We start from the raw sequence: 15,182 nt of genomic DNA on the forward strand, positions 1-15,182 counted from the left end.
TTTTTTTTTTTTTTTTTTTTTTATGAAATCCCCAAACACGAAAGGCATCAAAACCCATAGCACTTAGTACCGTGCATGGGTTGAAGGAGAAGTATGGGGGGAGGGGGATGCCGGAAACTTTGCTCTAGAGACTAAACATGGGTTTCACCACTTCATTTTGTCCTAGCAATGTGATACAATTTAATGAGATATTAGCAACTCAGGCAGAACATGGATAATGGTATTTTTATCTCTAAGCCGAAAGTAAGCCCAAGCCTTAGCACAGAGTACTTGCCATCAGACTTCAGTGGAAGCAGAATGACTCCCCCTCCCCCCCCGTGATCAAAAATAAAATGCAATAAAGCATATAAATATTATTGGAAATAATTTGATTTAATACTTAATACTTCAATATTTTTAAATCTTTAATTGTGGAGCTTATGATGCCGTGGTAAAAAATGCAACAGGGGGTTCAAGGTCAAAACCACAGAGTTACCAAACATGGTAACTCTGTGGATACACAGGAAATTATTGAAATTACAACTATATAGGAAATTATTGCCAGTTTTCCCAACATATTTTTGCTCTCTCTAAATGCTTCTTTCTTCTAATAGCCTTCCTAATATCTTAGGCTCTCGCTTTTGCCATGATATTTCTGCTGTTGTTTCATTTATTTTCATACATAAAGTGGATGGGTTGAATAAATTCATGGGAGAACTGAGAAATGGACAAATCCTTGGAGGGTACAGATGGGTGAACTGTTTTTTTTTTTTTTTTGGCTTTGCTATATAAGCTTGCTTTCTTGCATCATTTTCCATTACTCCTACTACTTGCCAAATTCACATGCAATATTTTTTGCATACAGTATATGTAAACTGAGCATTCTAATTTGCTTAATTGACAAGTTAATGATGAACACAGTTCACATTTGCTCACTTGCACAAACAGAAAATTTATTTTTACTATGAAATGGAATACATCAATTAGACTCTTTAAGTGTTATAGTGATTAAAAAAAAAATAGACTGTTCACCTCTATTTTTTTTCACATAAAAGATTGCTTCTGTGATCGAGACTCACTAATATTCATAAAATCAGACAAATGCTAACTTATTGTGATTTTCTCATGTAGGGAATCTGTGTCCTCGTTTGAATTTAAACCAAATGAAAATAGAATAAGAAATATAATATACAGGATATTATATTTATTATTCTATTTTCATTTGGCTTAAATTCAAAACTGATTTAAATTCAAACCGAGGACACAGATTCTCTACATGAGAAAATCAAAATAAGTTAGCATTTGTCCGATTTACGAATATTAGTGAGTCTTGATCACACAAGTTATCTGTCCAACATGTCTAGTAAAGTTTCAAGACAACAGAATTCCCATGTTTATTATACAATAAAAGATTACACGAAAAAAAAAAGTTGAATTTTAATTTACTGGGTTTAAACACGTTTAGCATTTGAAGCCTACTGCATCACTTTAAGAGGCAATGGCTTTGGCACAATCAGCCCAGTAGTGGGGAATGACATTCCCTTTCTTCTGCACCATTAGGTCTGACCACTGGTGCAACCAATGGACATTTCTGTGCTTGAACTAGACTCTTGAGTTACAGTTTCAGTGGTATGGTACCTAACAATTGTTACTAATGTAGCATTTTAAGCTCAGTTATACAGGGTGTATCATAACATTTGGGACCCATGTCAGGGATCAATTTAGGACCCAAAAATAAAAAAAGTTCATTTAAACATAGGTAATCATAATCACATAAACTAGTAATCGTAACTTCTACTTATGATTATTGAAAAAACTCAGAATGGCCACCATGTGCCTGAATATAAGCCTGAAACCACTTCACATACCTCACCCGCTCAAAAGTTCCATGTGTCTGACGGATTTGCTGCTCTGGTGCTGATGGGTCTACCACCAGCTGAAACTCATTTTCTAAATCAGTGGTTTCCAAAGTGCACGAGATAATCCGCAATAAATCAATATTTACTAATTACGAAAACTTTTAGAGTTTAGAAACGTAATTGAAAATAAAAATTGTTTTTTTTTAATACTTCAATATGCGACTTTGTTTGATCATGCACGTTCAAGTACATGCATTTTGTACTTGAACTTCAATTTAATTTTGTTTTGTATTTTTTTATTTGTGATCTTTTAAAATTATACGTGATTTTAGATATAATGCCTTCCATATAAATAAAAAATATTAAACTTGTATATTTATTTTTTTATTCTGAGGTGCATGCTAGCTAGCCCTTTTAAATAAAATAAGGGTGCACGACCAAAAAAGTTTGGAGACCAGTGAACCAGCAGTCTCCAAACTTTTTTTGGAGACCACTGGTCTAAATGAACCAGTTTTTGCAAGGCATTCATGTATTCTCTGAAATGTAGCCTTATTTAACACATGATGATTACAGCAGTTGTTTTCTGCATACAGACACCTTGCCTCAACTGCATTGCATCTATTAAGTCCATACATGAGATGCATGTCTTCCATCTCTTGATTTAATTAAGCCTCCATTATCACAGCACATGCACAGTATCAAAATGTTAATAACAATCTCCAAATGTCAGGAGAACTAAATGAAATCCCTCAAAGAACACTAAGGGATCTTCTTTATATAACTACAGCAAGGCCCTCTATGAGATATCAAACCTTAGCATAGGCATATGTGCAAGAAAACAAGCTTATTTAGCATCAGCCAAAAAAAAAAAAAAAAACCCCCTTCCCATTTCATCCACCATTCACTCAAAAAGTTTGTCTCGTTCAGTCTTGAATTTACACCGATGAGCCAAAACATTATGACTAGCGAGTCGAAGCAAGTGCAGGTGAACTGTGACGCATGTGCGGGTCGGGACACTGTATAAAAAACACCTGATACTGAGCTCCACTAATCAGTGTTACTCTTGTTCTTCAGATGGGAAAAGCAGCAGACTTAAGCGGGTTTGACAAAGGCCAAATTGTGATGGCCAGATGACTGGGTCAGAACATATCTGAAATGGCACGGCTGGTAGGGTGCTATGGGTCAGCAGTGGTTAGTACCTACTGCAAGTGGTCCGAGGAGGAGGACCCCACGAACCACTGGCGAGGTGTTGGATGACCACAGCTCATCAATGCTCGAGGTGAGCAAAGGCTCTCCCGGATGGTACATGGCGACTGTGGCGCAACTTGCCGGTAACTGGAATGCTGGTGATGGGACTAATGTGTCACAATACATGGTACATCGAACCCTGCTGAAAATGGGGCTGCATAGCCACAGGCTGCTCCGAGTGCCCATGCTAACATTTCACCAGCGACAGCACCTACAATGGGCACGCGAGCATCGAAACTGGACCTTGAATGAATGGAAGGTCATCTGGTCCGATGAATCACGTTTCCTGTTGCACCATGTGAATGGCCGGGTACATGTACATTGTTTACCTGGGGAAGTGATGGCGCCTGGATGCACCATGGGATGAAAACAAGCCGGTAGCAGCGGTGTCATGCTTTGGGCAATGTTCTGCTGGGATACCCTGGGTCCAGTCATCCATGTGCCAGGCACTCTGATGACTACCACCTACCTAAACAGCATGGGGTCTGGTTCCATAGGGTCACTAATAGTAAAATCTGGGCCAAACTCCTTTCCAAGCAAAAAACCATGCTGCTTGCGACACACCGGGTACCAAGAACATCAACTAATGCACTGCAAGTTCTATCAGGGGCCCTTTCCCTAGACCTATATATACCCCTTATAGAGGCTTCATCTACAAACACAAAAAAGGCCTACCAACCCTCACTCCTTGGAATAAACTGCTACAAATATCAAACAGGAAAAAATAAACCTATGGAATAAACTCCTCTCCCTTTGGCAGGTTAGATGGGATGAAAGTCCCACTGGAGAGGTCACCACTTTTTATCTCAGATGTCACCTTTGCCATGAATAAGCCACATTGTAATTGGTTCTACCCATCCATGAGCACATCCTACATCCTAACAGGACATGGTGCTCTTAAAGTGAAACTGTTCCAATTCGGGTTGGCAACAAATCCTCATTGCTCCTGTGGGGAAGAGGAATCCTGGAATCACATCCTATTGTCCTGCCCCAACTACGAAGAACAACGGACAACACTTAAAAATAAGGTTCAGAACATCACAGAAGTCAAGCTTAAAGACTTAACTGAAAATGAGACTAACTTTCAAGCCCCTTCAAATCTTCACCAATGACATCTTCAGCAGAAGACTGGTTGGTTGGTTGGTTTTTAGGAGCATTAGCAACTAAGGCCATATTGCTCCAGGATATGCGGTGGTCATTCCTGAACCTCTCCGCATCCTCCGTATTTGGTGGTGACGGGCTCGAACCCCGGTCTAATCAAGAAGCATGTGTTGCGCACTGCTGCTCCTTCCCACCTGGCTACGGAGGCGCCGGTTTCAGCAGAAGAATGCAGATGCTTCACCACACTGGATAATTCAACAAACTCTTGCTGAGCTGTTCCCTGTGTCACCTACCAGTCATCCTGGACTTAAATTATTTTAATCTCTGAGGTTGTTCAGAGATGCAACCACTGGTGTTTTTTTTTTATTATTTTATTTATTTATTATTATTAATTTATATATTTTATTTACTTTTTCCTTCTGCTGGTACTGAAGGACTGGGCATCCTGAGTACGGGATTGCTGGCATCCACTGGTATTGCACTACCTCCAGTGGATGCAGGATTTTAGCACACGTCTGAGGCGCAGATAGTAGATAATGTCCAGCTCCACGTGCCTCGGGACGGGCATCTGGCAGTAGTTGCTCAGGTGTTGGCTGCTCACATTTCAGGGCCCCGATTACACAGATTCTGTAGTCAAGACAGAGACAATTTGTGCAGATGAACCCAGGTCCTGGAGCCGCTACAAACAGGCCGCATACATAAATGTCATTGAGTGTGCATACATGTGTTTCTTTTACTTTTCAGTCTTGAGTTTTGTGTTTTACAATTTTGTAAGAAAAGCTCCATTTTCTGCTGGAGTTTCTTACACAGGTTCAAATGATTGTAAATAGAGAGTGTTTATGTATTTATGTAAATAAAAAAATACCTAAACATCACTGCTGACCAGGTACACCCTTTCATGGCAAGTCTTCCCCTCTGGCGGTGCAGTCTTTCAGCAGGATAATGCGCCATGCCACACTGCCTGGATTGTTTGAGACTGGTTTGCGGAACATGAGGAAGACTTCCAGGTATTGCCTGGCCTCCAAATTCCCAAAGACATCGATCCCATCAAGCATTTGTGGTTTGTGTTGGAACAGCAATTCCGAACTGCAGCGGCTCAACCACGGGATTGTTGTTATTTGGTTTTTAGGAGCATTAGCAACTAAGGCCATATTGCTCCGTGATATGCAGTGGTCATTCCCTGACCTTTCCGCATCCTCTGTATTTGGTGGTGACGGGCTCGAACCCCGGTCTAAACAAGAAGCGTGTGCTACGCACTGCTGCTCCTTCCCACCTGGCTACGGAGGCACCTCTCAACCACGGTAATTAAAGGATCTGCTGGTTACGTGTTGGTACCAGATACCACAAGACACATTTAGAAACCTTGTAGCGTCCATGTGGAGAGCACGTGGAGGACCAACATCATATTAGGTGGGTGGTCATGTTTTGGCTCATCGATGTATTTAAGCTGTCAACTTCCACGACAGATTGAAGTTTGTTCCAGCAATCAACCACCCACTGGCTAAAGGCAAATTTCTGCACATTTATTCCACAACCATCTTCCCTCAATTTGAATTTATGTTTCCCCCACCGAGGTGCAGAATTTGAGCAAGAGGAAGAATCCCATCAGCATTAAGCTTGCTGAAACCATTCAAGGCCTCATATACCTCAATCAGATCACCTCGCAGGTGCTAGAGGGCCTTGCTGTAGTTATGTAAAGAACAGGGGTGCTGCAAGTGGGTAGGTGAGGTAAGCGTCACTAATGGGCGGCAGTTCATGAGGGCACCAAAAACATTTTTGACATATACAAGTTGGACCTTTGTTTAACTAACTTCTTTATAGAGAAATTTGATATTTGTGATTTTTTTAATTTCCGTGGGTAATTACATTTATAATAGTTTCAGTAGAACGAAGAAAATTTCCATATAACGAACGGATTGAGTCAATTAGTCAGTCAGTCAGTCTATTGAGTCGATTAGTGCTGCTGCTAAGCACGAATTAAGAGCCAAAGGGATTACCATTCTGCAACTTAGTGTTACTCTCAAAACCTATCCAACCACTTGTCCCACATACCGAGAAGTCGCACTGGTCATCTGATTGGTTTTATATAATCAGATGATCAGCGCGACTTCCATCATTTACCAGTATTCAACACAACAGGCAAATAATTCATTTTAAATAAATACAGTACATAAATGCAGGTGCATTAATTTGCTTATCAGCATCTGTGTTTCATATTTATATTTTGCAGTTCTATATTTATATCTTCTTTTTCTTCAAGTTCTGTGCCCTCAGGCAGGTTCAGCGCTTCAGTGCCGCCATGCTTCTCTATCTTGTGCTATACTTTTAATTCTTGTATAATTTCCTCTTACTGTCCAATCCATCATTTCAATTCTCATTCTCCCAACAGTTCTCTTCCCACACATCTACCCTTTAATCCCTTTCCTCAGCATGCTTTCTATTCTCAATACATGTCCTATAAAGTTATTTTGTCTCCTTAATTCTTTACTAACGTTTTCTCTCTTCTACTTTCCGTAAAATCTCATTCTCACTCTGTCCACCCATTTCACACTTTCCATTCTATTCCACATCCACATCTCGAAAGCTTCTAGGCGTCCAATATCCTCTTTCCCAGTGTCCACGTCTCGGAGCCATATAGTATAGTACAACAGTCCATATTAATGTTTTTATCATTTGCTTTCTTAATTCCTCCTTGAAATTTCTTCTCAATAGTTCTTTTCTATTATTAAATGCTTCTTTCTCATTGTAATTCTTGTTTTTATTTCTTACAAGCTTTTCCCAAATTCTGCCATTATGCTTCCCTAGTATCTGTCGACCTGTTCCAATGTTATTTCACTTAATGCTGTATTGATTCTCCTTCCCGGCCACTTTGAAATTAACATTACCTTGGTTTTATTGCTGTTAATCTTCATATTTTACTACTTTATTGTGCTGTTCAAAATGTCCAAGGAGCTCTGTAATCCTTTCTCATTATCTAGTCAATAACTAGTCATTTGCAAATCTTATTGTCTTTATCTTCTCCTACTTTTACATCTCCTTTCTGCTCTTCTTTGAACTCTTTCATCAGTGCTTCTATGTATAAATCAAATAGTATGGGAGACATGGAACATCCTTGCCTTACACTCCTACCAATGGGAAATCACAGAATATTTTCAAGAAAATAGAACAGAGGAAGTATTCGAAAAAATTCTCGATTCAGCTAATAACACGGCTACTATCCAGTGGCGTGTTATACCTTCATGGGGCCCAAGGCAAAATGAAATCTTTAGATGGGGACCCCAAATTCCATTCCAAGGCAGTCGTTTTTTCAATTGACTCAACTATTTAAGGAAGAACCAAATATAAAATTTCATCAAAATCGATAAAACCATTTTTGAAAAAAAAAAAAAAAAAAAAAAAAAACGTAATTTTCAAATTAAGTTTCAAGTAAAGTTCATTGACCTTGGCAGGTAGAATGTTCAGTTTCCGATTAAAAAAAATCACTTAATAATATTAGTAAAATTAGTGATTTTGGGGTCCCCTCTCAACGGGGCCCTAGGCAGACATCTTTTTTGCCTAACACGCCACTGCTACTATCATTGGCATTGCCACTTCGTTTCCAGAAGTAATCACTGTAAAGAAGAAAAGGTGTCATTTCGATTATGAACGTAGAGAGGAAGCTATTCAGGATACGCAACAAAATTTCAAAATTAATTTTTTTTTTCAAATTATGGACACAATTTTCTCATTAACTGAAAGGTTTAGATATATGAAAGAACATGTAGAAATATTTAAAATATTTCTGAATTTAAAAAAAAAGGTAACATAACGATTTCTTAAATCTTTGCAAAAATTTATGTAATAAACTAAGTGACAATGATCACAACGAGTCTGATATTGATGGTTTAGCATTATTTGAAGAACTTAAGAGTACTTCAAATTTATATTAAAGACAATATTACTCCATTTGAAGTGTTACAATATATTTTTAAAAACAATTTTACAGATACTTTTTTAAATGTAGCAGTTGCATTAAAAAATTTATGCAAATGAGGAGAACAAAAGGGTGCTCTTGCCAAGAAAGGCTTAAATTCTGCAAATTGCAGCTTCTGGAGACTAGGCTCCTGTGAGGTGATCTGATTGAGGTGTATAAGGCCTTGAATGGGTTGAGCGGGCTCAATGCACGTGGGATTCTTCCCCTTGCTCAGATTACGGACTTGAGAGAGCATGAATTCAAATTGAGAAAAGACAGTCGTAGAACAGTTGTTCGGAAATTTGCATTTAGCCAGCAAGTGGTTGAATGTGGAACAAGCTTTCATCTGTCATTGTAGAAGTTGACAGCTTAAATAAATTCAAGTAAGAACTGGACAAATTTTTGGAGCAGATGGGGAAGTGAATGGGAAATGGGTTTTCCTTTTTTGGCTGATGCTGTATAAGCTTGCTTTCTTGCAATCATATGCCACTACTAATGCCAATGCCAATGCCAATTTTTCTGACTTTAGAAATTTTTTCCAGTTTCAGTTGCCTCAGGTGAACGGAGTTTTTCAAAATTAAAATTAATGAAAAAGTATTTACGATCGGCAATGTGTCAACAACGACTCTCTAATTTGGTAATAATTTCAATAGAAAATGATCTTTTGGAACAAAAAAAAAAACATATTAAATAATTAATAAATTAGCACATTTTAAAGCAAGGAAAGATAATTTTTTTTAACATAACAATTTTCCTTTTATTTTATAATTGTGGGTACGATTACTGTGATTTAGAATTTAAAGTTTATTTCCAGAATTTCAGAATGATTGTTATTTTTGTTTGTTGTTTCATTACATATTATTATTATATGTAAGATATTTGTAATTCTTTTCTTTTTCAATAAATTAATAATAATTATTTATTATTAGTAAAGATCCCTTAGTGTTCTTTGAGTGATTTTGGTTAGGTCTCCTGACAAGGGCACTACATTTGGAGCTTGTACATTGTTTGTAAGCAGTTGAATGGAGCCAGCCATGCTAACTCAGTTTGTGGAAAGAATTGTTGGAACACAAAAATGACTGTAACTTGGAAACAAAGCGAAATCATACCTATGTTTATGTGAACTTTTAGGTCCTAAATCTATACCTGAAGTGTGTCCCACACATTATGATACATCCTGTATTTCTCAATGAAAGCATAAACTGTGTAAAAGAAAAGATCGTTTTTTTTTTGGATGGGGGGGGAGGTTAACCTGAGCAGAGACAGGCAACCCTCTTCCACCATATAAGCTACTTAAAAATAATCAAGGTCTCAATATCAACCTATCATTTTTTTCCCAAGTGTATTCTTAAAATAATAAAAAATAAATTAAACAAACTAAACATAGGAACAAAACCAACACTTCAGTATCGTTTTGCCACTGTGCACAGTAGAACATATTCTAGTTGTGTTATGACTTGATAATGGGGGAAGGGGGTTTCAAAACATCACATTTAGGGAACCGTTATCCAACCATCTGCAACTTATTTTATATTAACTTTACGGCACTTAGGAACCAATCAACTATAATTCTGTCTGTTTACCATGTGGAATTGTGTTTCTTTAAAGTCAATAAATTAGATTTCAGGAACCAGAAAATTTGACTATATTTTGCAAATAAAATAAGGTAGTAAAAAGTACTTAATATAATTTTAAAAATATGATTTATTACAACCAAAAATGAAGAATCACAATGCAATACAAAAGGAAATGTAAAAATTGCACTTTGAGATACCATTAAGCTGATTCTATGTTATTTGCTTGCAATCACCTACATTCTGCACAATATTTAATATTAATATACAAATAAATTCTGTAATACAGAAAAAATTTTGACGTTAATTTTTGGCAGAATGCTTTCCCTTTATACATGTAGGTATTTTTATTTCTCCACACTGTAACTGACCAAAATATGCTTTGCAATTGACCACTTTCCTGCCTCTGGTCTAGAGAATATAACAATGCGAAACTTGTTTAAATAGTAAGGAGTAAAGTCAAACTAACTTCGAAATTTTTCACTGTGTATATTCAAAAACAAAATAAAACTATGCATAGAAATAAAACATAATGAAAACAAGTTTATTATTAAAAAGGAATAAAATACAGTCTTGTTTAGCCTTCTTACAGGATATTGTATTGGCTCATGGTACACAGGCATCTTACATTTCTCACATGCTTCAAATAAGATGGCTGCAAAAACAAAAGGGTCAAAATAGTAACTAATATAACATTTTAAATACCCTGAAGTAAATATGGAACAGTACATTTCCTGATCATAAGCAATCCATCATTTAATGAAAAAAAAAAAGTTTATAATCAAGATATCTCTGCTAAGTTGTACTGATACATTATAATTTCAGAAGGAGTTAATTCCATTAAATTCTTGACTACACCTGCAAGCTACCATCCTACAATAGAAGTAGGATACTTGTTCTAAATCATAAAAAAGTATAAAGTAATGCATCAACAAGTAATCTCCAAAAGGATGGATGGATAAAATCAGTAATAAGGTCTCATTATCCAAATAAAGCATCATTAAACTAAGTTTACCTCCAGTAGCAGCATTCCCTTGCTAATCTAATTTAAAAAAAAAAAAAAAAAAAAAAAAATACTGTATTCATTTGTGGTATAAAATATAAAAACAATCTAAAAAACAAATTAAGAATTAAGTCTGTAAAATCCACACTTTGTAGTGGTCAACTTAGGAATATTTAATTTCCTTAGCATAACTATACACTTTCTAAAGTGCAAGAGTTTTAAGGAACTCTTAAATCTTAAAAATACTATTTTCTTCTAAACATCATTAATATTTTATCAAATATTTACAACCAGACTAATACGAATCCAAAATTGATTTTTACACATATATACATGTACGAAAACACAATTACACATTTTAAATTAAGAAACCATTATAGATCTAAATTAATAGAAGAGCGTCCAAACTCATCGTCATGAGTGGCAGTGGTATAATCTGATGCTGATGAATTATGCTCAATACCTGTTCCATCGCCATCTGAAGGGTCCGTTAACAATGATACTGGAATAGAAAGTTCTGAAACTAGAGAGTTACCACTTGCTGTAAGAATATTGTCCTCCGAATAGAGATTAGTTGCAGTTGGGTCATCTTGAAGAAAGTTGGTCTGGGCAAAGGGTTCTGATGACGGCTGTTCTGGAAATGAAATAGATGATGACGCTAACATTACATCTGATGATCCAAGTACAATTTCAGTTTCAGAAACATCATGAGAGACAATTCCATTAGCATCCTGGTTGCACGAACCTTCAACAGAACCTAAAATTCCAGATTTAAGTTCCTCTTTAAGTAACCACCATTTTTTGGCCCGAGAGCTAAGGATATGATTGCTACAAAAATCTGTGCGTGCAGATCCACTATTATTTTCTTGAAGTAAGCGTGGTGATGCAAGAAGTTCCAAATCTGATGGTGAAATGGTGATTTTAGAAGAACCGGGAGTTTGCAGTGGTGAAGAATATAAGGCACGAGTTCCATTGGCTGCTGAAACAGAGGGAGAACTGGAATTTAACACACGTTTAGCTTCAGCAGTAGCTTCATCTTCTTCATCTAATGAATCTGAAAAAATGTGATCTGGAGTTACAACTATTTCTTCACAGCTAAAATTTATATCTGCAGGAGCACTCAGAGATAAATCTACAACTGGTGGCAGTTCTTGTATTATATCAACTTTGGGAACTGCAACTATACTTTGGAATTCCTTTGATGTCAAAACAGGCAACAATAATTTCTGACATCCTTCTAAAACTGATGAGTGAACTTTTTGCATGTGGACTCTAAGTGAGGCTTTGCAGTTATATTTCTTATTGCAAGATGCAATAGGACAAAGATAATGCAGTTTTTCAGCATTTCCACTATGCTTCTTGAGATGAATATAAAGACTAGACTTAGCAGTGAATCTTGCAGAACAATTCTCATGTGGACACTCAAATGGCTTACCACCAGAATGAATTATTATATGACCTTTTAAATGCTCTGGCCGCATAAATGATTTTCCACAATTTGGTTCAGGGCAATTAAATTTTCGTTCTCCTGTGTGTTTCTGCATATGACGAGCCAATTTACTAGCACTTATAAAACTCCAACAACATCCTTCAACTTTGCACACATATGGCCTGTCCCCTGTGTGAGATCTTACATGATGTTTCAGTCGGCAAATTTTGTCAAATACTTTACCACAACTCTCAAATGGACACTTAAAATCATCTTCACTGTGCTGATGGCTCCGAACATGAGAGGCAATTGCATTGGCTGAATAATATTCTTTTCCGCAAACAGAAAAGGGACATTTATATGGAGCTTCAATTTCTTTGTGAATTCTTAGATGTAGCTCCATCTTACGTCGAGTAGGAAATCCTTCGCCACATCCTTCGGCTGGACACATTACAGAGTTTGGTCGGCCATGTTTCTTTTTATGTGCATTTAAATTATAAACAGTAGTAAATCGGCAGTGACACCCATCAACGTCACAAATGAAATCTTTTTTACCTATGTGTGTCTCCAAATGACGTTGCAATCTATACGCAGTTGTGAAAGCCCAGTCACAACCATCTACGTAACATTTAAATGGTCGTTTTTCTGAATGACTAATTAAATGAACTCTAAGTTTACATTCTTTGTCATAAACTTGACCACAGCCATCTACATTACATGACCATAATTTCTTCTTACTTCTGCCGCAATTTAACTTACTAACAAATTTAGCGATGCTTGTGGCTTCATCACACTGCATTTGTTCTTCATCATTAGCTATGCCCTCCTTTGTTTCTTGATCACTTTTTGTGGGCAATTTGTTATCTGATTCTTGTTTTAGTAATACTGTTGCATAGCTTGCATTGGTATCTGATGGTAACAAGGATACTCCTTTAAGGGTGATTGCACTTGGGGAAATATTTTCTATTGGCATTAAGTCTGTCGTTCCAAGAGTATTTAAATTAGCTACTGTGGTGGTAGTTGTATTGATTTCAAATATTTGTTGTCCTTGACTGGTGTTAATCAAAATTTGCACAACCGAAGGAAGTTTATTATTATTATTAAGGAAAACTGATTTCTCCGTCCCTCCTAATGGAATATTTTTGTCAATAAGTGAAACTGTTGGTGTCAGCTGTGGTATGGTTGGCAATGGCTCAGTCACAGCAACGGTATTAGCAACTGCATCCAATGGAGAACTACTTATAGCTGAATCGGCAGTTTCATGCTTCTCATACACCAGTTTGTTTTCTAACTCATTAGCACCTGTTATTAGTATGCTAGAATTATTAGCCAGGTCAATAAGATGGGAATCCCCTTCTTTATATTCATTTTTTACTTCTGCATGCTTTTCCACTTTCAAACAATCAATACTGTCTAAAACTTCAAAATTATTATTGTTATTATTCTGAAGTAAAATCTCAGTAACAACTGGAACATTTTCTATGCCACCAATTCCTTCATCTGAATGCATAAAAAATTGAATATCGTTATCTTTGATTGTAACTGGAACATCAGCCGTCGATGTCTGAATATCAATATTCTTAATAAGTGGTACACTAGTTGTAGGAGTCTGAATATCAACATCTTTGATAATAACTGGTACACTAGTTGCAGGAGTCTGAATATCAATATCCTTGATAATGACAGGCATGCTGGCTGTTGGGGCCTGAATGTCAATATCCTTGATTATAACTGGCACACTAGTTGGAGCTTGAATATCAATATCCTTGATAATGACTGGCATGCTGGCTGTTGGGGCCTGAATGTCAATATCCTTTATAATAACTGGAACACCAGTTGTTGGAGCTTGAATATTGATATCCTTTATAAGAACTGGTACACTGGTTGCAGGAGCTTGAATATTAATATCTTTGATAATCACTGGGAAATCAGTTTCTGTGCACTGCACACTTACATCCTTGTTAATAACAGCACTAGCTGCACTGCCAACAGCACCATTCGAGTGAATATCCACTTCCAAATTTGAATCGCATCTTAAAAAATTGCACACATCCTTAATTGTATTTACTGAAAATCCTGCTAACCCCATGCTTTCTAGGGCTGCCGACAAACTTACTGCAGACATCGGAATGTTTAACTGGACATGATTAGAATCAACTAATGATGGTTTTATTGATACCGATGTGGCATCTAAGACGTCCTGGCTTAATTTCCTATCTAAATTATTTTCCGGCAAAATATCATCTATATTTATACTATTTATCTTACCTGCTTCACTTGAACTTAAAGTTTTTGTCTCTACAGATTTCAATGGAAGGCACGATGTTAATGAAGGGCAACAACTGCCATCCGCTGAACCACACGATTCACTCACATTACTAATGCTCGTCTTAATCGGCTCACCTAAAACGGTCGTTATATGACTGGCACCTTGTTCTTTTGACGAAATCAATAAATAAGATATTTCATTATCCAGTTCCATGGAAACTACTTCATTTTGGTGTGTACTGGCAACAACTCCATCCACCTCCAAAGAGGTAAAGGACAAATGTTCCGATATACAATCACTCTCATTTGATATGTTTGCTTCCGAAACCGAAATATCTGGTAGGTTTTGTGGCTGGTCGCCATGTTGAAGAGATTCAACTTTACAACAATCTTCGTCTACGTCTAAATCTTCACGATCTTTTACAGATTTACAAACAAAATTTACACTACCTGAACGAGAAGAAGAACCACATAAGTTACCATGGCCGCAGCGATACACAGTTTGATTAGAGTTCCCGTCCTCTGACATGTGAATCCCCGTTGTAGAAACGTGTTTGGGGTTCTCCATTTTGAACGCAACGGCCAACAAAGGTTTAGTTGTATACCGTTAGAGGGAGGATAATGTCTGCTACAATATCGGACAGGAAGAGATAAATCATAAGTTAAAAAGCTTTGTATTGTGTTGAACGTTTAAATGAACGAATGAATAAAATTTGTTTATTGCTCTTAGATTATATGTTCACCCACTCAACAGCCTGCAAGCTAGAAG

At 36.9% G+C, this 15,182-nt stretch overlaps 1 protein-coding gene across 1 annotated transcript; it reads right to left on the bottom strand.

The window, feature by feature from the left end:
• Positions 1-11,015: 11,015 nt before the first annotated feature.
• LOC150082641 (uncharacterized) lies at positions 11,016-14,981 on the bottom strand. The gene has a single exon (XM_090378223.1). The coding sequence runs from the start codon at positions 14,979-14,981 to the stop codon at positions 11,091-11,093; it is 3,891 nt and encodes a 1,296-aa protein (XP_090234349.1). The 3' UTR covers positions 11,016-11,090.
• Between the last annotated feature and the right edge of the window lie 201 nt (positions 14,982-15,182).

This window comes from Mastigoproctus giganteus, chromosome 7 (genome assembly GCF_048544385.1).
Source record: "Mastigoproctus giganteus isolate SK-2022 chromosome 7, ASM4854438v1, whole genome shotgun sequence".
Classification (NCBI taxonomy): domain Eukaryota; kingdom Metazoa; phylum Arthropoda; class Arachnida; order Uropygi; family Thelyphonidae; genus Mastigoproctus; species Mastigoproctus giganteus.

Bases quoted from the DNA above. Each gene is read 5' to 3' on its own strand.
- LOC150082641 (XM_090378223.1), bottom strand. From the start codon at position 14,981: ATGGAGAACCCCAAACACGTTTCTACAACGGGGATTCACATGTCAGAG.